At 35.2% G+C, this 24,240-nt stretch overlaps 1 protein-coding gene across 3 annotated transcripts in view; it reads right to left on the bottom strand.

The window, feature by feature from the left end:
- The window catches only part of LOC128983073 (papilin), a 274,271-nt gene that overhangs the window by 125,926 nt on the left and 124,105 nt on the right, over positions 1-24,240 (bottom strand). For all 3 annotated transcript variants that reach the window (XM_054402221.1, XM_054402223.1, XM_054402222.1), the window contains exons 7-10: positions 20,900-21,023; positions 20,315-20,395; positions 13,008-13,180; positions 6,924-7,059 (exon numbers count right to left, since the gene is read on the bottom strand). In XM_054402221.1, the coding sequence (XP_054258196.1) occupies positions 6,924-7,059; positions 13,008-13,180; positions 20,315-20,395; positions 20,900-21,023 (514 nt within the window). The remainder of the gene's footprint in view (positions 1-6,923; positions 7,060-13,007; positions 13,181-20,314; positions 20,396-20,899; positions 21,024-24,240) is intronic.

Raw genomic sequence — 24,240 nt, 5'->3', positions numbered from 1 at the left:
AAATAAATATGAGTAAAATGTGCATTTAGGAATGAAGCACTGTAAAAATTTTTTGTGTTAGGCTAATAATAATTATGTTTCATTGTAAAATAAAGTGAGTATTTATTTTAATATAAAAAGTAAGAAAACTCATCAGGTCTCAAGAAGGTCTTAGGGCCCAGGGCTGCTCATGCCATAAAACTAAAAATACCCCCGTCGCAGCAAACCTGACAAGTAAGCGAATTCCTATTTGTCTGAATTGATTTTCAATTAAATATATTTAAATAACATTATAGGTCAAGTACCTAGGTTTGCTGCTACAAGGAAACTAATAAAGTGTGTTTTTTAGTAAAATATTAATAGCTTAGTACAAAATAAATAAGTTTGCCAAGTATGATCAAAATATATCCATAAACAACCGAACTACAATATTTTACAATGTTCTCCATAAGAATAACATGGGAATTTTAAATTTAAAATTTTTTTAATATTCTCCGTTACCAATAACCGTACAAAAATACTTTTGTATACTAAATTATTTGTTGTTTTAAGTTCTTTAAAAATGTCTTAAGAGAAATTGGGAAACTTTGTGTTTTGAACGTCAAAAGTGAGAAAAACCAATTTTTACCCCATAAAACCCCTCGCAAAGTCCTGTTCCCATGGTCCGATCATGCTGGTTCGCGAACTCATTCAAGTTTATCCCGCTTTACACCTTTAAATTAAATTTCATCAAAATCGGACAAAAATTACTCAAGTTATCGCGTTCACGGACACATATATATATAAATCTATATATATATATATATATTTAAATATATACATATATAAAAATTTGAACGAATGGTGTTTTTGGCCTCTGGGGACATCAAAATGAAAAAGTAAATCGCTCTCGGGCTTAGGTCTTACCATGCCACGTACGGTAATAGCTACTTCCCTATAGGGAAATTCGCTAATAGAAGAACGAAGTTTGAAGTTGTCTCTTAACGTGAGTATATCAACATTTATTGATAATGACCAGTGAAAATGATTATAACACTATTCAAAGACTTAAAAACGTGGAAACATTTGCTATGTGGGAATTTGAAATTAGTGTGTTGTTCAAAGCACGAGAACTGATAGATGTAGTTGACATGAACAAGGTGATGATGCATCAAAAATAACAAAGTGGAAGGTAAAGGATGCCAAGGCCCAACATTATATTGTTAACAATTGATAACCAAATTAAACCTCATATTTTAACTTGTAAAAACGCCCACGAAATGTTTCAAACACTAAAAAAGGACTTTTTCAAAAAGATACTGAAACTAAAAAATGTGCATTACTTCAGGACTTTTACAACTTCAAGTACAATAGAGAAATTGATATGATGAGTAACCTTTGCCTAATACAGAACCTAACCTATAAACTAAACCAACTCGAACGGAAAATAGATGACACAATGGTGATAACGAAGATCCTGACGATACTACCAGAAAGCTTCAGACATTTCAACAGGTGCCAAACTGTTTTTCTGGCTAAGGTTAAGGAGGAACAGGTAGGCCTAATCCTTGAAACAAGTATGCCTATGCATATAAATGAAGTAAATGAAGTTAACAAGGCTTTTGTTGTTGACAGTGGTTGCACCCCAAACCATATGACCAACTGCAGTAATATTTTGAATAACCTAAAAGAGTTCAAACAGGAAATATCAGTTGGTTGCTAAGAAAAACCAGTCAATGTTTTCTCTAGGTATTGGTAGCATTGAAACAGACAAGTCTATTTTAAATAATGTCTCTTACGTACCAGAACTTAGTAATAATTTAATGTCTGTAAATGCCATTACGGAAAAAGTTGGCACAGTTGTCTTCACTCAAAATAAAGTAGAAGTCATTAAAAACGATGAAATGATACTTGAAGGTAATAAAAATAGTCAGGGATTATAGTCAATTTAAGAAGCAGCATTATTTGCAGTGAGAATAATCTCTCTAATGGTAATACCAGCAATGTCACAATTCAGTCAGGTGAGGTGGTAAATAACAACAGTCAACAAGAAGACAACGGTGAAAATCAAGAAAATTCTAGTGAATTAATGAAAATATGGCATAAAAAGTTAGGACACCTAAATATAATGATAGCATGAAGAAACTAACTAAAATGTCAAGTGGGATGCCATCTGATATAACAGAATGTGAGAATATATTTTGTTCAGTTTACATTGAAGCAAAACATACCAGATTGCTTTTTAATACTGTTAGGGAAAGAGGATTGAAGCCCTTACATATAATCCATTCAGATGTGTGTGGAAAAATAGAACCCTCTACACATGACGGAAAAAGTTACTTCCTTACTTGCATTGATGATTACTCATTTCTGTAAAGTATATTTGTTGAAAACTAAAGATGAAGCCAATTAATACATTAACCCTCCGAGTGTTATTTGTCACTGCAGCGACTCACAAACACTGTTTACGGCGACGGCTCTATGACTGACAAAATCGGATTGAACTGGATCGAGTTAGGTATCGTTCTTTTCGTTAGATTCTAAGCTTTCTCCAGAGGTCTGTCTAAGCGCTTTATGTTCTCCGAGCCGATCGTAATTGTAGCAGACAGCTGACGTGCGTATTTGTAAACTAGGTTACCCTCGGACCGATGACTGATGTGTTTTATTACGTTTATCATTGTTTTAGTGTTAAAAATCAAAAGTAGTGATATACGTGGTGCATTATAAGAAGATTTAAGTGATTTTGAAGGGCTGGTTGATGATCCTGAAGAAGTAGGTAGTGATATTGATGTAAATTATCAGCCAGATTCCTAGCTATGGTTAGGCTATGCATTCTTAGCTAAACGCTATGTACTGAATTCAGTTTTTTGCCCATAACTTATTTATTTGCAAATTTACTTCCTTATATTATTATATATTTGTAATCCTCATAAAATTTAGAACAAAGTGGCTATTTTCAAATATTTATAGGCCTATAATTTAATTTATACAATTTCATTGAACGCGAACTTATTTTTTTTTTGAAAATTTTCTAAAATATTTTTTTTTTACTTAAAAAATTTTTTTGAAACAAATGTTCCTTATGTTCTATGTATAATATTGAAGCCCATGATTTTCCAAACAAAATAGTATATAGAACAGTATAATTAACATTGTTTTCAAGCTTCTCAGATCCGTTTTAATAAAACCTTGCAAATGAGCAAAAAATAGGCAGACATTAAGGCCAAAACAAGGGACACTCGGAGGGTTAAAGAATACATCAATGAAGCAGAAGCATACTGTACTTTAACCTTAAAGCACATAAAATAAGATGTGACAAAGGAGGCAAATATGTTTCGACAAACCTAAAAAAATGGTGCAAGGAAAAAGGGATATTGTGCTGGATTACACTATTCCTCATACACCACAACTGAACAGAACTGCAGAACGAATGAACAGAACACTCTGTTAAATAAAGCTAGAGCAATGCTCTTTGATACAAATCTCTCAAAAGATATGTGGGGAGAGGCAGTGTTAACAGCTGCATAACTGTTAAATAGAAGTCCATCTGTAACTGTCGATAAAACTCCAGCTGAAAAATGGTATAACAAGAAACCAGATCTCTCTAGACTACAAGCATTCGGAACGGAAGCATACTGTAAGACACTAGGTCGACTAAAGAAACTCAACAAAAGAAGCAAGAAAATGACATTTAATGACATTTTAGTTATGCCTTAAATGGATACCGAATGTGGGATGAAGAAAAAAGAAAGATAATCATTTCAAGAGATGTGATTTTTGTAAAGAACAGTGTTAGTGTTACTACTAAACCTAAAACCGATGATCGACAAGACGTTAAAGAAGAAGCTGTACTAGATGAAAGTGAAGAACTAGAAGAAGAAGACACTATACTTGAACACAAAGAAGAACATGAACAGGAACCAGAAGACCTATATCAAAAAGAAAATGGACATACTGATGAAGAAGAACCTTTTAAGAAGAAACCAAAGATATAATCTTCGACAAAGAAAAAACATTTAAAAAGACCCGTCAGATATGAAGACTACAATCTTAACGCATTTTTGACGAATGTATCAATGGAGATGAAAAAGAAAAAAGGAAAATTCCAATAAATAATGAAAAATAATCTCTGAAGAAAAATTAAAATTGGGGAATTGTTGACAGAAAAGAAACTTTAGGAAAGAAAATTTTAACAATTCAATGGATGTGATTTTTGTAAAGAACAGTGTTAGTGTTACTACTAAACCTAAAACCGATGATCGACAAGACATTAAAGAAGAAGCTGTACTAGATGAAAGTGAAGAACTAGAAGAAGAAGACACTATACTTGAACACGAAGAAGAACATGAACAGGAACCAGAAGACCTATATCAAGAAGGAAATGGACATACTGATGAAGAAGAACCTGGAAGAAGAAACCAAAGATATAATCTTCGACAAAGAAAAAACATAAAAAGACCCGTCAGATATGAAGACTACAATCTTAACGCATTTTTGACGAATGTATCAATGGAGATGAAAAAGAAAAATGGAAAATTGCAATAAATAATGAAAAAGAATCTCTGAAGAAAAATGAAACTTGGGAAATTGTTGACAGAAAAGAAACTTTAGGAAAGAAAATTTTAACAATTCAATGGATTTTCGTAAAAAAAAAGTTTATTAAAAGTTTAGTCTAATTTTTTAGTTGAAACTTAAATATAAGTTAATGAGGTAAACAATGTACTGTAAATATAATGTAAATATTATTCATTAAATGAAATGGACAATAAATAGACAATCTAATAAAAACAGTGTATTTTTAAATGTTAAAATTGTTTTTCAACTACTTTGTAAAACACAAACAATATTATTAACTAAGCTAGCAGTAAGGGTTTATAAGAAATCTAGCTTTGAGAAATATATAAAACATTTTATTATTAAGGGGGAGTGTTAAATGTATTATAAAAATAAAATGTTTGTGTACCTAACACTAAGGTGTAATAGTATTGCTTATTAAGCCTCCCTATACAAGAAAAAGACCAGCTGTTATGAACTTATTAGAACAACAATATAACAATTTAATGGTGTAAATAAATAGGAGTAAAATGTGCATTTAGGAATGAAGCATTGTAATAATTTTTGTGTTAATAATAATTACGTTTCATTGTAAAATAATGTGAGTATTTATTTTAATATAAAAAGTAAGAAAACTCTTCCGTTCCCACACTCTGCACGGCTAGCCTTTACTAATTCCTTCACCACTTACTACGTCGTGGACCTGTTTCCCTCCCTTCCTAGGGCATTTTAAGATTGCAATATTAATCTAACTGCCCCAGACGGTTCCCACACACCGCACTGCTGGCCTTTACTACTTCCTTCACCACTTCCTACGTCGTGGACCTGTTTCCCTTCCTTCCCATAGCATTATAGTTTTGCAGATACAACTGCCACAAATGGTTCCCTTACTCCACACTGCCAGCCTTTACTACTTCCTTCACAACATCCTACGTCGTGGACTTGTTTCCCCCCTTCCCATAGCATTTTAGTATTTTAGATATAATTACCTAACTGCCACAAACGTTTCCCACACTCCGCACTTCTCGCAATTACTCTTTCCTTCATCACTTCCTACGTCATGGACCTGTTTAAGATCGCCATTTATGAGATGGAATGATGAATGTGATTCACCGACAAATCGTTTAAGATAAAATGTTAATTGTTATAACCTTATATTAGGTTACGTAAATCAAATCTGTTAAATACTGTACCGAACAGTGGTTGTTTCCAAACTGCAACTTAAATATAAACCTAAGACTTTCTCTGTACTATTTGATCAGTTGTCATCATCCAAATTTTGTTCCTTTGTACTGTGTTTAGGTCATGGCTTGATTTTAAAATATGCTATGATCCTTTGTTTTGTTAACATTTACGTTGTCATTTAGTAACCATCATGGCCAATGTTAAAATTAAATAACTTTGAGGTTCTTTAAAATTATATAGGCATTATCAAAAATTGAAATGGGTTAGGTACGTCTAAACCATCCAAACATTTGACAAAACAACTTTGGTAAGTTTGGCTAAAACATGTTCAGCCGTTATTGAGATTAAGTTTTATAAAGATTGCATTGAAGTTGATCCCAAAGAGCTTCGCTTCGCTCCGCTCAGTAAAATCACACTTTTATAATTATTTGCATAGCCTACCGTATTTACCTAAGTTAGGCTTTCCAATGATTCATTAATTAACAAAATCGGTCAAGTAGAAGTCTAGATTTAGTTGTACAAAGCTTAAAAAAATATCACTAACTCAGTATTTTCTCGCTACTATAAATTCGGGGGTTGCTTAGCTTTTTTGCAAATAACTGTTTAATGGTGAGGAAATCGACCAAAGAGGATGGTGATATTCTAAAAGATAATAAAATTTTTTACAAATTGATACTATGCATTTCTTGAAAATACTCAAAAAAGCAGCCAAAAGCTGCTTCCAAATAAAAAGTGTGAAAAATCCCGTTTTCAATGTATGGAAAAAATGTTTTTTTTTATATTTTTAACCATAAATCATAAAAAAAACTTTCATAATTATTTTGCAAATCTACACAAATTAAGCTTTTTAAATAACCCATTAATTAATCAAATCGGTCCAGTAGGTAGCATTCTAGATTTAGTTGTACAAAGATTTTTAAAACTGAATTATATATAAAGTAGATAAGTAGCCTAGATTAAACAGTCATAAGTTTAAGTCTTAAATCTGAAATCAAGTCTTAAACAAGCATAAGCCTTTGAAGAACAAAAGGGTAGGCTATTGCAATATTTGGTACGCATTAGAGACAAGTTTTGAACCCTCATAGAATGTGCAACTTGCGCACGGATCCCTTGTTCAAATAAAATTTCTAATTTTCAACCTGGGATGATTGATACTTTTATTTCACTTATTTCTCTTTGTGTCACAATTTCCTTTTACGGTAGAATATCTAGTTTATAATACTGACCTCCACCACAAGTAGCACTGCAAGGACCAAACTCGTTGTAGACCCATGTGTAACTGTCCGGGTCTGTGTCCTGGACAGCTCCTTTAGGAATACTGTACTCATACTCTATTCCTGGGTTCCTCTCTTGGTAAAGCAGCTGAAAATGTGAACAAATGTCATTGTATTGTGCCATAGATATTAATCTATTACTATAAATACCCCGCCGCAGCAAACCTGCAGACTAAGCGAACTTCCATTTGGCTGAATTGATATACTCGTACGATTCAATTTATTTAAATAACATTAGGTCAAACGAGTACCTAGGTTTGCTGCTACAGGGAGGCTAATAAAGTGTGTTTTTTAGTAAAATATTAAAAGCTTAGTACAGTAGAACCTCAATAGTTTGACACTTTGTAGACTTAAGGGGTGGACTTGTGGGGTCAAACTATCAAAATGTCGAACTATAAGGAGTAAATTGAGTTTAATATACAGGAAAGTAAAAATACTAGTTTTATATAGAATTCATCAAAATTTATTAAATACTAAAAAGCTTAACAATTTCACTGTTCATTAGTCTCAAGTCAACAATAAATGACAAATTAATGTTCAAGTCAACATACATCACAATAGTAACCATTATATATCACTTGTAAAAATATTTTGTGATCTTCGATTGTTTTTCACTCTGATAACTGGAAAGAACTGGTCCCGGTCATTGATCGGCGTACGTGTTAAAACAAAATATCGATCGCTAATGTTTAGACGGGTAGCCTCAGCCCATGTCGAACTATTGAAGGTTTACTGTATTAAATAAATAAATTTGCCACGTTTGATCAAAATATACCCATAAACAAGCAAACTACAACATTTTACAATATTCTCCATAAGAATAACATGGGAATTTTAAATTTACATTTTTTTGAATTTTCTCCGTAACCAATAACAACACAAAAACACCTCAATATATTACATTATTTGTCTTTTTTAAGCTAAAAAAAAACTATTAAAATATTAATATTTAATTTCTTTGGATCAGCTGTCTGAAATTGGGAAATATGCAATTTGGCAGTTCATGCAATCTTGTTTACATTGAAATCTCAAACCAAAAGTAAACATCTATATATATATAATACGTGAAACCGTATTTTGTTAACGAAACTCCTCCCTTATTTGTGGACCAATTTCAACATTTAAGGCGTCAAAAGATTCGTCTTAATATGTAGTTTTGCAATAAGGTTTTAGAACTTTTTTTCTACTCTAAAGGGCGTGAGACCCTCTCAAAGGTCAGGTTATCCCCATAAGAAATACATAGAACTAATAAAAAAAAAATAAATAAAAACAGCTGTTTATAAAAAGAAACTCATTAGCTTTTTGGGAGTAAATATTAATGTTTTAATATTCAGTAGGTAGGTTAAGACCAAGTTAAACAGTTAATCAGTTTTGTTGGAAGAACGGAAAATGCCTGAAGTTCAAAGAAGAAATTTTGAAAACGGGAGGAGGAGACAATTAATAATAAGGCGTATAAGGAGAGTAGAGAAAGGGAGGCCTGGTCTAACAGATACACATTCACTTGGTGAGATGAATAATATTTGCCAGTTCTGCTATGCAACTTACTTTGGAAGTGAAAAAATATACGAAGCACATAGTGTTGTCACGGTGGTAAAATAAACTTGCCTAATGTCAGATCAAATGAATGTATGCAAGAAATTTTTACTTATGACACTGAAAGATCGAAATATTTCAAAAAATTTAGAAGAAACCATAATAATGCCTTTGAGTTGATAAGTTCAAGTAGCTATACCAAATCTTGGCGGACCTTATGTTTTTATTGTAAACTTTTGTATTACTCGCTCTACTTTAATTGAGGAAAAACACAAATGGATTGTTTACTTCTAGGTTATGTTGCCAGTTCCTCGGACAAACTTATACAAAGTTTTTTTACTGAATTTTAGTGGCAATATTAGACATAAGTGAAGGAATTAGTGTTCATGTATTCAAAGATCGAGTAGTTACAGTCAAGTTTATTTTTATGATTCAGGAGAGGCAAATAATATACGCTGTTCAAAAAGACAAAATGAAAATTGCTATCCAAATGTTATAGCTATAAGAGTTATCCAACCTATTTCGACAAATGAATCCATACTTTCAAAACTTTGGGACAGGTATTAAGAGAAACCCCACTGAACAACGTGAGAACGTTCTGATGCGGGGCACATACTGTGACTGAAAGACAACATGTTAACAAACTATCAATGGTGTTGCTGCTTTAGCTTATTCAAAGCAGATGATGGCTTTCCAGTTGATAACCCAGAGTTTGTGGGTAAAAAATGGAGCACATTAAATGGTTGATAACTCCACATTTCAGGATTCTCTACGGAGAAAATTCGTTTGATTAGGGGGATGCCTAGGAAACAGTTTTCTTCAATTCTCAATGCTGGGAAAACTTTGTTGCAACATGTTAGCTTGAATTGAAGCAGATCGTTTAGCATTCATTAGAAGTTATCAGTTAAAACTGAGAGCAGAAATAATGTAGGTGAACCTTGACGACGCAAATAGAGGTATTTAAAATTAGTTTCTAACAAGTGTTTAAACAACTCTAAGATGTAACTAGAATTACTCGAATTTAAGCATAACGTTTTCCTCGGCGTTGTGTTTCATACTATGCGGCTCATTGAGCCCGCAGAGGCCGCTAGAGGGTTCTCTAGTTGTTAATATTATCTTTGCAGCCATGGAGACCAATCAATATTTACTTTTATTGTCCTCACCTCAGAACTTTTAAGGCCAAAGGGGCAACGCCCACGGTCAGTATTGAAATGTGAATAGTCCTATTACCATTTTTGGTATGGTAGCTATATATTTTTGTAAAAGTTATGCCCAGTCGGTTCTGTAGTTTTTGCGCTTTTAGTAATACACATACAGACACAACCCGTTAAGGCCAAGTCACACCGAGCTCGCTCCCGCGGCGGGAGCGAATTTTGAAAAATTGCTCACCGTGTTATCAAATGTGCCAAGTCACACCGCACTACCGCGCGCCCGCGGGCGTGCGGTAGTGTCAGCCACGTCCGCCTGCTGAGCGATTTTTTTAGAGTACCGCGGCGGGAGTTTTGTCTAGCGCATGCGCAAAGGGGCATTTCGAATGCCCAAGCTATTTAAAGTTTACAAGTAATACAGTTTAATACAGTTTTAAATTAAATTTAACATGTTTCTTTTGTTTGAGGATGTAGTCTATGTTGTTTTGTATTATCTTCGTAATTATGTTTAGGCCTATCACCAGAAATCATTTTTGTTTACCATGCAAAAATAATGTTTACGGTGAAAATTTAATGTTTCCCAAAAACATTTTTATATTGCCGACGCAAACAATTTTTTTTGTTTCATCTACTTTTTCGATTTGCAACAACCAAAACTTTACAATCAAAGTAAACTTGAACTTTCAATAGAAGGCTTGGCAAAAAATTACATTAGTTTTGAAATGGTCATATGTTTTTATTTAAAAAGTAAATAGTCTTTGTAGTGTAGCGAAAAATAACGTTCAAAAGCTGAAAGTGGATAAGTATTTACATGGCATACTAAACAGGTAAGATGACTTTCTTGTAAAACGAATTGTAATGAACTCATCTCAAAACTCCCGCCACGGACGCGAACTTTTGGTGTGACATGGCTCGAGGAAAAACATCCGCGCGCGGTACTCCCGCGGCGGGAGCGGCGGATGTCGGTGTGACATGGCCTTTAGATTTTTATATAGTAGTCAGGCCCGGTCTGGCTCCATTGGAGGCCCTCAGCTAGTTGGTGATTTGAGGCCCCCTGCCACCGGAAATAAAACAAGGACCATTTGGGTCCTTCTTACGGCAACAATAGTTAGCCTATGTTTGCTGCATACGACTAAGGTGGTTTCAGAGACTGTTAAAATGTTTAATCATTTGGTTGAAATTAATAATTGCTTAATTTCTGTCAGTTAAAAATCGTTCAACAGTCAAAAGTATTTTAAGTAAGAGGGCTTGTAGGCTTATAAAAAACTTATGATATTTCCGCCTACCTGTTTGCGATTTATCATTATTTGCAGAATTGGAACTGCAACGAGCTATAACCATAATAAGTTCAATCTTTTTGAACTTTGTTTTATTTCGAAAGATTTCCTCTCATTTTTTCTTTTATTTGCGCCACACTTGGGTGCACACTTTTAAACTGAATGATTCAAGTTTTAGTACTCTATAAAACAATACGTCATAACCCACATCGTAGGAATGACTGGAAACAATCAAACGTCGGTGATTGAAACTAGTCACCATAGTGTCCCTGTTGCTCGAATTCGAGCAATTGCTTAGTATTACAGCTGCGTTATTTAAAAACGAATAACAGTCATAATTTCTGATGACTTTAAAAGATTCGACTCAAAGATTATGGAAATACTCAAGATGTACATAACAGATCGATATATTCAACATTTCTTGTATAATATATCTTATCATTTTTCAAAAGCTGATCTTGTTTTTTTGGTGTTTCTACAAATAGCCTTACTCATATAGTCGCATTAGGTAAACCATAATATCGATTATAAATTAAAAAAAAAACATTATTTCTATTTCGTCTCCTTGGTGGTGTTCTATGACTTTTCTATGTTTCCATAGTTTGCAAATCGGTTCTTTCAATGATTACTAAGAAATGCAGTGTTAATTCAGTTTTATTTTTAGTATATCAATTTATCCAGGCTCTCTCGCTTTTTCCATTGTAATATTTACGCCAACCCAAATTCAAATAGTAAATATTTCATTTCAACCAAGTCAGTAAATGTTTGTAGCAAACTGCTAAATTAGCAAACTTATTGACTGTTTACTATTAACATATGTTCTTCTTTTTACTTATAATTTCTGACAACAGCTGGAGTTTCATAACAATGTTTGTTTCCCATGTTAATCTTATGGAGAAATAAGAAACTTTAGAGGGTTCCAGGGCCTCACTCTCTAATTATTCCCCTAAAAAGAAAGTTTCCTGCACAACTTCATGTTACACTCTTTCCAATGACACCAAAAACATGTCAATCGGTTCAGTAGTTTCGGAGGAGTAATTGTCACAAAAACCTGCTTGCGTATTAAATAAGTATAGATATAGTGTTTAAATTACAGAAAATTAACATTTAAACTTTAGAAAATTATAATTTAAAAGAGTTATAAGTGGAATCAATCACTATTAACTAAACTGTTAATAATTACAAAATAAGAATGCCAAATTCCAAAGTTGTAAATGTTGTCCTTCCATTACGTTTCATACCAAAAGTAATAACAATTTAATGCAAACGACAACAAACAATAGGAATCAACAACAAAAACTCCAATGTTTAAAGTAAAATTATCATTGATTATTTTCTTTGCAATGACTGAAACTACTGAAACATTTGTGACGATTGAATGCCACCAGTTCTTGTAGTGGAATTCACTTGGTTTTTCATTCGACTGAAAAAACAACCTAGTTCTAACAACCGATTGACTAGTCGATTGTTTTTTCCAGTCGGTTGTCCAATCACTCACTACTATATACAAGCGCTAAGCTGTCTGCTTGAGTCCACACAGGGCACAGCGCTGTCGCATCACTACCGCTGAGCCGAGCCGAACCCGAAACACAAGACGACGATTGATGTTTCCGTGACCGCGGAAGTGGATGATGATGTTTACTTATCCATGGGAGTTGATCTGTTTTTTGCCGCGATCGCGGAAGACAGCGATAATAATGTCTACATAACCGCAGGAGATTTTCATGAATTTGTCGTGATCACATACTTATATGGCACAAACTTAGAAAACAGGTAGGCTTTGCCTTTATTAGAGTTTCATAGGATATACAGTTTCTTGTCTTGCGTTAGCTTTAAAAAGTTGTAAAGTTTAAGACCTATCCGGTTTAGGATATCTGTTCCTTCAAGTCTTTTTAGGCAACTCATTAGGGAACTGAAATTGCTGAGAACAATCATAATTAACAACTGAATCTATACATCAATGAACCCCTTCTTAATTTAAGATTTATTACTTATTTATTTATTTAGATTTATTATTTATTTATTCTTACATTTAAGATGTATTTGGAAGATAACATTATAGGTAATAAATAACCTACCACAATGTAAATCGGTTCAGTTGTGGGTCCAAGAGCAGAAATCATTTCCGGAGCAAAGAAGCCATGAGGCTTGCGCTCGTAGTGGAATATCGTGCCACATGCCCTGATGCTCCTGGGGAAGTCTATGCGCCAGTTGCCATTGAGATAGTAATGTCCTGTCAGGTTGCGGATTGCTGTTCACACAAAAAACATTTCAAATCATATAAAATTCAGTTTTATTTTTTATAGTATAGTATGTTTGTTTTGAATTTTACTGAACCAGGATTAACATAAATGACAGTTGTTTGATCTGTTATGTATACGTAGGATGACATGTTGTGGTGCAAATATTATGTTTTGTATCCTTAATTTACAACTCTCTTCATTATTATCTGTGTTATTAAAAGCCCCGTTTACACTAGCATGTAGAGCTTGCGCCAGTAGGTAAAAGTCAGTCCGTTTTGTAAAGTACATGGATTTTTGGATGTACCTAACAACAGATTGATGTTTATATTTGAACAAAAGACTAATTTATTGTTAGTTTTTATGTTATCATGTATTAGCCTATAAGATCAGTACTTTTTTATAGTGATGGGCGGATCCAAGAAAATGCTGGTACCAGATCCGGAACCGGATCTTGAAAAATTCAGATCCGGATCTGAAGATACGCACTGTCATAAAGACGGGTTTAAAAAAAAAACTTAATATTTACATAAATCCAATTTTTATTAGCGAATTTCCCTATAGGTAAGTAGCTATTACCGTAGGTCTCATGGTAAGTCCTAGGCCCGGGACTGATTTACTTTTTCATTTTGATGTCCCCAGAGACTAAAAACACCATTCGTTCAAATATTTATATATGTATATATATTTTGATAGTTTTGTTCACTTTTTAGGGCTACTTTTTCAATAAATAAGTAAAATAATAATAATAAACACCAGAGTAGGCCCTACCCTGAAATTAATTTTTATTAAACTAATACGTATTTCAATTTATATACGTATATCTTAGTGCCAAAATACGTATTAGTTTAATAAAAATGAATTTCAGGGTACTCTGGTGTTTATTATTTTACTTATTTATGTATATATATCTATCTATCTATTAAAACGCATGTTATTTGTTATGGTTATTGTGTTATTGTTGTGGTTACCACCATGTTAACAAATAACATGCGTTTTAATGTGGGAAAACAAGTTTTTTGTTGATAACCCAAAAACCAAAATAGATACTCATAAGGTTTAAATTTGAAAGTTTCTTAGAATTGCAATACCTTTAAAATGTCATGCTATTTGACTTATGATGCTATTTGAAATTTTTGAGTTTTGGCTATGTACATATTTTCCAAAACTGATATTTTTGAAACTTTTTGTTTTGGAGATAATATTGAAGTGTTGCATATCAAAATAAAGCTTAGCGCATAAGGAATGCGATATTTGAATCAGAATCAAGATATCTGCATTTTTAAGAAAAATACAGGGTATTCAAAAAAATACTAATTTTTTTCAAAAACAGCCGCCATTTTGAAATGAATCAATATAATCAAAATCTGATTCCACCAAATGGTTTGGATTGAAAAGAGCTTTAATTTGATGTATAACATGATATACGTTTGTATTTGATATTTCGTAGATTCGGACTAGTGACCCTCAGTTTCTGGTACACCCTGTATTTAAAAATTGTTAAAAATATTTTTACGTTATTCCTTGGGGTTGGTTTAGTGGGAAATAATTTTACTTCATCATCGTAGGACAAACGGTTTGTCTGAAATCAATACTGGACACCTTACGAGATTCACTCTGTATATATATGTGTGTCCGTCCAGACAATAACTTGAGTAGTTTTTGTCAGATTTTGATAAAATTTGGTTCGAAGGTGTATTAAATTTTGGATAAAATTTGGTATGGTGGGATAAACTTGAATGAGTTCGGGGACCAGCATGATCGGACCATGGGAACGGGGTTTTATGGGGTAAAAATGGGTTTTTCTCATTTTTACCCTCAAAACACAAAACTTATAAATTTTTCGCCACACCTTTTTAAAGAGCTTAAAAAAACAAATAATTTAGTATATCAAAGTGTTTTTGTACGGTGATTGGTTATAGAGAAAATTCAAAAAATTGGTAATTTAAAATTCCTATGTTATTCTTAAAAAGAATATTGTAAAATGTTGTAGTTGGCTTGATTATGGATATATTTTGATCAAACTTGGCGGATTTATTTATTTCATACTAAGCTATTGATATTTTAATAAAAAACCCACTTTAGTTTCCCTGTAGTAGCTAACCTAGGTACTCGTTAAACATAAATGTTAATTTAATAGATTAATTGAAGATCAATCCAGGCAAATGGGAATTTGCTTAGTCGGCAGGTTTGCTGCAGCGGGGTATTTACTGTTTAGAATTAAATTGGTAATGTTTCAAGGTTGATGTAATAAGATATAAGAATAATATAGCTTATGGCAATGTCAATGTCTCAGAATATGTTGACGTCTATAAATTCTTTGGCTAGACTAAAGAATGGTGAAAAACAGAGTTGCCTATTTCTTCTCTATCCAAAATAGTAGCCAATATTAGCCTACCATTACATTGATTTGTTCTTATCATAATCTTCTTATTATAAAATGAAACCTGCTAAGTTGCATGACCAACAAAAGGGTGTCTCAGTATATTTACTCAGAAAAATATTAGGATGGGGCAGTCTTGACTTTTTATTCACCCTGTATGGGCACCGACAGTCTTATATATCGACACTGATAGTCTTGTACATGGACACAGATAGTCTTGTACATGGACACTGATAGTCTTGTACATGGACAGTCTTGTACATGGGCAGTCTTGTATAATGTATATGGACATAGCTGGTCTTGTAAATCGACACTGATAGTTTTCTATATGAACACAGATAATCTTGTACCTATATGAAGTTTATTTAAATTTTATGAGCTATTAATTTTATTTTAAAAAACATTACTATTAGTACAGTCAATCCGTATCCAACGTGGACAAAAATGGAGTTCAACGAATTTTGTCTGAAATTTATGTCTTTTGAGTCGCTGAATCCGAATCTGAAGTTGTCCAACAAATATTTCGTGAGTGTTTTGAGATATCCGCAAAAAATAGCAACATTTTAGCACTTTTTTCAGTTTTTATATAATAAGTTGAAAACTATGAACTCTAGCGACTTTTACCCCTATACAAAATGGAAGTTGACAAAATTTCCTTAAAATGCACTATTCACACTTGAAAGTCGATTAGTAATAACTTCTGCTAGAGCGCATTGAAAATTGGTTATATTTCTCAATTTCAAAAAATTCAAGCTTTTGGTCTGATTTTAATATTACTCAGCAAATACCCACACTCTTCGACCCCATAACTATCTCAACCCACTTTCCCTCATCAAACCCCCCCCCCCCCCACCCTATGTACTATACCACTCTTTCTTTCCCATTCCACAGTGTTCTTTCTACTTTTCTTGGATGGAATGTGATAAATAATGTTAGAGAGGTAGGTTCCCTGGTTATGATTAACTTGACAAGGCAGTTGTTTCAACAAATTTCTACAAATCTCAAACAAATAAAAATAAATGTGTTCTCAAGAAATGTAGTAAAAGTACACATTTTTGTAAAGGCAATAACATTGGAGATCAAACGAAGTAAGAGTTGTTAATGGAAAATGATCATTGATCATTAGGTACTATAAATTTTCAATTTTTTTAAACTCAAACATGTAGGCTACCTACATTATTTTTCAACACATAAAACCCAAATATCAGCTATATAAAATTAAAGTAAATTTTATTCCCCTACATGAATATATATAGTTATAAAAGCAAATGTAAATAAATATTTTATAGTGTTTTATATCAAATGGTGCTACCTTTTTCATGGCGATCAAATAGTTGGTTCACTAAGACAAAATGTTTAAAAAAAACGGGCTAAATGTAATGTCTCAAAACTCAAATTTAGTAACTCTATGCACAAGAAACAGTTTATACACAGCCACCTTTAATACAAGGCCGCGACGTTCAAACTGGCAACGCCGCACTCACCCGCCGCCTGGGTCCGGCACTCGTACTAGACTATAAACATCAATGAGAGTATTGCTGCTCTGTATCAATGAATGAAAGTATTTAAATTACATTTGGTGGATTTTAGGGTATGGTAAAATAGGCTAATTAGAATATAGGTTGTTTATTTAAGTGAAAAATTGCAACATACCACAATATGTCTAAAACAAAAAAATATACAAACATAATGTTTTTGGTTGCATTTATTGTAGGCCTATTGTAAGTACGATGAATGTGGAAATAGATTGACTTTACATATTTCCTTTGTTAATTTGATAATCAATCTATACTATTATATAACAATCTCATGGTGTCTGTATATATATGTGTGTTATTCATCGTAGTAAAAACTACTAGACAGACACTGCTCTTAAATTTTACAAAATATAGCAAATACTGTAATGGTACTACTGTACTGGACTGGCGCCGCGCGGGCTCCCAGTCCCACCCCTATCCCAACTACCAACTACCGCGCCGCGCGGTAGTTGGTAGTTGTGACTTGTGGGGATAGGGGTGGGACTGGGAGAGAGAGGAGGGGCACATCAACCGTAGGCCTGTAGACTACAGCTGGCCTACGTGCTATTCCCGTGATTTGCTGACGTCACCCAAATTGCAAAAAAATCAGCTGATGTATTGCCATATAAGTATATATTTGTTTTGATTTGATTGTTATTGTTTTTATAATTTTTCTCAATGGTAAAATGGTGTTTGCAATCTGAGTGGCGTCAGCATATGACGGGAATAGCACACCTATATGTATTTCCTTCCACCATGCAGGCCTCCCTCTCCCTGCCTCTGATAGTATAGTGAGTGTGCCCGGTTCACACTGCTGCCTGCCTTTCCCTGACTACACGAGGTATATAACCTGAAGGTCGAGTATTTTAAATTTTGTTGTATTTATTTACTTTTTCAATAAGAGAAAATCACTTAATTAAAAGTTGAAATCACCCATTTTATTTTTGAAATCCCGGCTGATAAAACCCTATTTTTCCTAGTGCGGGCGGTGGTTCAGAGCCCTCAGGCGCCCCCCAACCACTGGCGCCCCTGGGCATATGCCCAGTCTGCTCATTTATAAAAGTGGGCCTGTATATGTGTGTTATTCATCGTAGTAAAAACTACTAGACAGACACTGCTCTTAAATTTTACAAAATATAGCTACTATAAGAATGGTAATACAGTAGGTCTATAACTAACGTATTGCCACTTCAGTATTTGTAAAGACTTTTTGATTTGTAGAGACTAACATCTAAAATTTGTTCAAATAAAATTAATTTTCAATTTTCAATAGGAATATTATGTTTTAGTCTACCTAAGGAAAAAATAAGTTTGAATTTTTTAACCTTACCTGTATTACGTAATTATCAAATCATTGAAAGAATATAATATTTTTAGAACAAATTTAAATATTGGTATATCTTACTAATATTATAAATGTGAAAGTTTGTGTGTTTGTTTGAAGTTTAATCACGCATAAACTAATGGGATTGGGCTGAAATTTGGCATGATGATAGCTCACATTCCCGATTAACATATAGGCATATTCTTATCTGAAAAATCCTTTTGGGCTCCGCCCCCGTGGCTCTGTAGTTCCCCATGTTAACATTATGAGTATTCATATTTAAAGGGAATTAAAGAATTTAGTCAGCTGTTTCAACTAAAAAGTTGGTTCTATGATTTGCAAAAGCATTAAAAGTTATAAGATTTACCAACAGGGTTCAGCACAATAATTTCTTTTGCATTTATGAAAACAGCTAATTTTAAATAAGCAGCAACAAAAAACTGTGATATGCAATGAGAACTGTCAAAGAAGGATTGTTTACAGTTATGTTTATGTTTTGAATTTCATGAATAATTTTTGATATTTTGTGAATCTAAATATTAATAATTTGAAACTGTTTTTCTTTGTGACAGCTAATTTGAGAAAACGGCTGGGCATAGAACAATTCGGTAGAGGTGTCTAAAGAAAAGGCTTGGTCTGTAGATGAGCCATCAAAAGAGAAACGTGGTAAATTCCCTTGGGGCTCTTCCCCAGTGGCCTTTAAATTCCCATCCCATGTTATTCTTATGGGGTGGAAACGGGTTTTTTGTCACAGCTAATTTCAGAGAACGGCTGGGCGGAAAAACTTGGTAGGGGTCTCTAAAGAAAGGTCTTGGTCTGTAGATGAGCCATCAAAAGAGAAACGAGGTAAATTCCCTTGGGGCTCTGCCCCAGAGGCTTTTAAAGTCCCCTCAGCAGATTTGTTTACAATATGACCATATGTATGATTTTACAATACTTTTTAATGAAACAGCTGTTAATACTTAAATTGTGATTTACTGAATTTCTCAAAATGAAGTATTTGCAATGGTTTTTTTTTTCTGATTTTAAAATCAATTTTCTTCTGCATCGTGTCATGTTTTGCAATGTTCTATTACCAAATCAGTGGAAAATCCTAATATAACAGTAACTCTTAAAATTATTTCTTATGGAGTTAACTTATGTCTATTGTATGGGTTGGTTTCTGCCTTTTTTACCACTTCTTGGAGATTGTACGTAGGCGTGTTGCACGTAGATGATATTCTTTGGCGTATTGCATCTGTAGACGATACTTGGGTTGGTGTAACTATTACAATGGAAAAAAGCGAGAAATCCTGGACAATTTGATATAGGCCTACTAAATATAAACTGAATTAACACTGTGCTACATTTCTTGAGCAATCATTGAAAGAGCCGATTTGCAAACAATGGAAACATAAGAAAGTCATAGAACACAACCAAGTAGAAGAAATAGAAATAATGTTTTTTTTTCTTAATTTATAATCGTTATTATAGAGAACCTAATACGGCTATGAGTGGGAAACATTTTGTAGACAACTCTAAAAAACAAGATCAGCTTTTGAAAATAGATAAGATATTTACAAACAATTTTAATTATATCTAACTGTTGTGTACATCGTGAGTATTTCCATAATCTTTGAGTCGACTTTTATAAAGTCATCGGAAATTATGACCGTTATTCGTTTTAAAATAACGCCTGTAATGCTTCGCAATTGCTCGAATTCGAGCAAAAGGTACACTAGTTTTTAATAATTGACTTTTCTCTTCTGTTTATGTGAAGTTGTGGAACATTATGGCTATGTTAGATGTGTAATACTATAGTATACTGTACATCACAGACTTGACGTACTGGTACGTCATCCGATGCAAATGAGTTAATATGTGAAATTTTTATCCCAATATTGATTAAAGCATAAATACAGTAAAATACTTTGTATTTTACCTAGATAGTTGTTAGAAGGTTTAGTCTCCTGTATTCGAATGTTGGTTGCTCCAGCTGGGATGAGAAGAAGATCGTTGTATCCTGATAAAAACACATTAGTCTTAATATCATACTATACACTGATTATAGCTCACCAAACTAATTATTTTATCTGTTAAAAAAAAACTACTTGATATTTTGATGCAAACAAAAAATGCCTAACAAAGTTATAATTGACAACTGGCATTTGGCCTCATATGGTATGTAACAAGGTTAAACAGTAGAGACTCAATAATTCTGGCTAAACTGGGCACGGCAATGTCAAAACACACAGGAAAAACTATAACAACTACTATATTAAAATTATGAATGTTATGTTTGAAAATTCAAAATAAACATTTAATGGCACAGGAAAAGGGATCAAAGTCATGAAAATAAACGTTTTGAGAAAACTGATTTCAAAGTTCTATTTAGTAATAAGGAGTCGAAAACTATCTTATAGACCTATTCAGAAACCACTATTAAGAAAGACCTGTTTGGATGATCGAAGCTCCTTTGTATTTTAACTTGAGTAATAAAGTATACAAAGAGATTGTTTTCACATACCAACTTGCAGGTCGTCCATGTCCAGTAGTCGCCTCACAGTGTTACAGCTACTGCCGTCACCTCCACACTCTCTACACTGGTCCTCCCTGGCCACCGACCCCAGCAACTTGTCACACCCCACTGGCTGGAACATGGAGTTATGTCAATATTTTAAACACATTCAACCCTAGTACCATGACTTCAAGATACCAGGATAGCCATCCCATTTATATAGACCAGCTTGTAACGAGTTATTTTTCCTAGGGGGGTAAATTTTCGCTATTTGGCCGCGCACCGGTTGTTGAGGTAGGCAGGCGGCGGCGGCGAAGCTACCTAGCGCCCTTTGACCCGGCTTATCAGTTCCGATAAGCCTGGGATATCCTAGATCTTCAGGACAGTATAGGAGAAGGACATTCTAGTGGTGGATCCCGGGCAGTGAAGAGCGAGTGTGTGTCGGGTGAGACGACGGGTGTACTGGAACTGGAGTACGTTGGTGTTACTGGTGAGACTGGTGGACAGTGGTGTCGGAGAACGTTGGTGGTGTGATCGCGCCGAGTGTTGGTGTAAGTTGGGTACTGACCCACTTGTGGTGAGTGGACGACTTGATATTATTCGTTTGATAATATTAATATCTGGTTTTATTGCGAGAGTTAGAGTTGTAACTGTGCTGGTCAAAGCCTGACGGTAGTTAGGATTTATATTAGTCAGGAATAATATAAAAGTATATTCCTGACGGTTCTGGGCAGGTGCTAGAGCGCAAATAATATAATTTATTGTCTGTAGTAGTTATTATTTTGCGTTGTACCAGGAGTTAGTTATATTACTAATAACTCTGAGGCCCGACAAACCTAGGCTGCACGATTTAGCGTGCGTAGTTGGAAACACGTGGCCAGTAGGCTAGTAGCATTGACTTTATATCTCTAGCTGATATTATTAGCCTATTAACAGAAGCCCAGCTAAGTAACACAAAGTTGGTAGTAGCAGTAGCAGTAGTAGGGTTGTTATTGTTTACTCATTTGATTATTTTAATTTAACCTGAACAGCTTGCTTAGTAATCCAACACGTTAGCTTGGTAGCTTGGATAGCGGAGTACCGGCTATCAGGTAATATATTTATCTAGTGTTTGGAACGTATTTAATATTTATTCATCTGCTACTAAGTTGCTCAATAATTTTAATAGTGCAATTGCCATTTAGTTTTGCTTGTTTAGCTTGGTATTTATTGAGACCAGCTACTAGCGGTGTAGTCACTCCACCTATAGTGTACTTGTATATTATTATGCGGTACGATTATTGAGTGAACTGTTTGATTCTTAGCTTGGGCATTAGAGTTGTGTATTGGATTATAGTGGCCTAGTAGACCCCGCCTGGTGATAACACGCGTTGTGGTTTTTATTGGCAAGTCGTCGTGTAACTCACCGTGTTTTAGGCACTCTGGGCTTAACTATTGGATAGTTAGGACGAAGCCCGAGTTGCGTAGTCAGCAACGACCCCCTAGGAGTGTGGAGAATCGGCGTAGGCCTGGTGGTGATTATTGCACGTTTGTTGTGGTGACTTGTTTTTGACTTGTTCACAGTGCCCGTGTATGAGCCAGTCCTATACCGGTTAGACCCGGCTATTGGCCTAGTGGTTTCCCTGACCTTATCGCAGACCCTGGAACTTTACCCAGCCATTGTCGGCTGAGCTATCCCCGGCAAACGGTTGCGACTGACTGCACTTTTAATATTTTTTTTTCCAGCGCAGAAAATATCGTCGCAAGATGGCGCCTGCGAACAGGGATTGAGGTTGGCAGTGGTGCTGAGTTGCTGACGTATTAACGGCGCCCGAACAAAATAATTTTATTTGTGCAGATTTGCTGCGGACTTGTGCAGATTGGCTGCGGACCTGAGCTGTTGAGCAGAGTTTTAGGCAGACCTGCTGTGATTTTATAGTCGGTTGGGTAGGCCTAACCTGTTTTCTGTTACAGCGTGGTGTGTTGTGAACCCTAATTTATTTAGTGGTTGTATACATAGATATTAGTTACTAATATTGTTTTACTAATTAATTGAGCTTTAGTGTTGAATATTATTTGAGTGAGAACCCTTACTGTGCATTTGTGGTTTGACTTTCACACCTATAATTGGTTTGATTTAATAGTACGGTGTTAAATAGATTTTAATTGGTTACGCCCTTATTTTTCCGGATTTGTCGTGGTGTTTTGAATTTTAAATATGGTTGTCACTACGAGTACGACGTCTGTGCTAGGCGGTACGCCTATCACGTCTGCTATTGTTACAACTAGTTCTGGGGTTAGCTCCGAACTGTCGGTGATGACGACGTCGTCATTGTGGCCTGCGTCTTCGCCTGTTTGGCCGACTATTTCATCGGTCGTGGGTACGACGGTGACAACGTCTCTGACTTATTCCGCGCCAGCGACTATGTCCTTGGGGTCGCAGCCCCGGGACGGTCGCGTGGGTTGGATATATGACCTCTCGAAAGGGGAGCTCATAAGGACGATGGACCAGTATGGTTTGGTGACCACTGGTACTTCTGCGGAATTACGGCAGAGATTCTCGTCGTTTTGGAAGCAGCGGAATGCCCGCCGGTACAGCGATGATAGGCTGTGTACGATGGCTGGGGCTGCTGCACCGACATATTTACCGCCGGCTATTACCACTATGGGACTTTCTGACCCCCCGAGAACCGTACCTCAGGTACTGGGTAGTACTGATTCGGGCCAAATAGAGATAGTGGGACTTAGCAGGGAGTTGGAGGCGGTCAAAGAGATTCTTGGGTTGTCTTTGGAGACTGATACCCGGACTCTTCGAGAACATCTGGCATCGGTGGTGCGACAGGCAAGAGCCTCGCCGAGTAATGAGGTCGGCTATGGGTTCGAAAGACCCGCCAACCCTATGTCCCCTGTTGTGGCTGCTCCCATGCCTACCTTTGGGTTACCAAGTAGACCCGAGGGATGGCAACGACCTAGTGATCATTCAGAGAGACCAGTCCGTCCTTCTAGTGTTGAGGTGCCACGTGGATCGGATATGCTCTCGAATGGGGCCAGCAGGGTGGAGCCAAAGGATTGCTCCAAAGTATGCAACACGGTACGGAAGTGGGGTTTAAGGTTTGATGGCCGACGAGACCCTGTGTCGTTCCTGGAGCGCCTTGAAGAGCTGATGGTCTCGTACTCTATAAAATCAGAGGACCTGCTCAGAGCGCTGCCGGAGCTGTTGCAAGGCTCAGCGCTTCTATGGTACAGGAATTGCAAGGAGCTCCTGTATTCCTTTGAAGCTTTCCGGCGTCAGTTTGAAATCCAGTTCTTCCCACCAGGATATTGGAGGAACTTGGATGAGGAGATCCGGAAAAGGACACAGGGTGAAGGCG

Source organism: Macrosteles quadrilineatus, unplaced genomic scaffold (assembly GCF_028750875.1).
Source record: "Macrosteles quadrilineatus isolate MER2022 unplaced genomic scaffold, UCM_ALF_1.0 Scaffold_1__1_contigs__length_201487025, whole genome shotgun sequence".
NCBI classification, from domain to species: Eukaryota; Metazoa; Arthropoda; class Insecta; order Hemiptera; family Cicadellidae; genus Macrosteles; species Macrosteles quadrilineatus.
The sequence above is the reverse complement of the archived record's forward strand: the minus strand, read 5'-3'. Positions and strand labels throughout refer to the sequence as shown.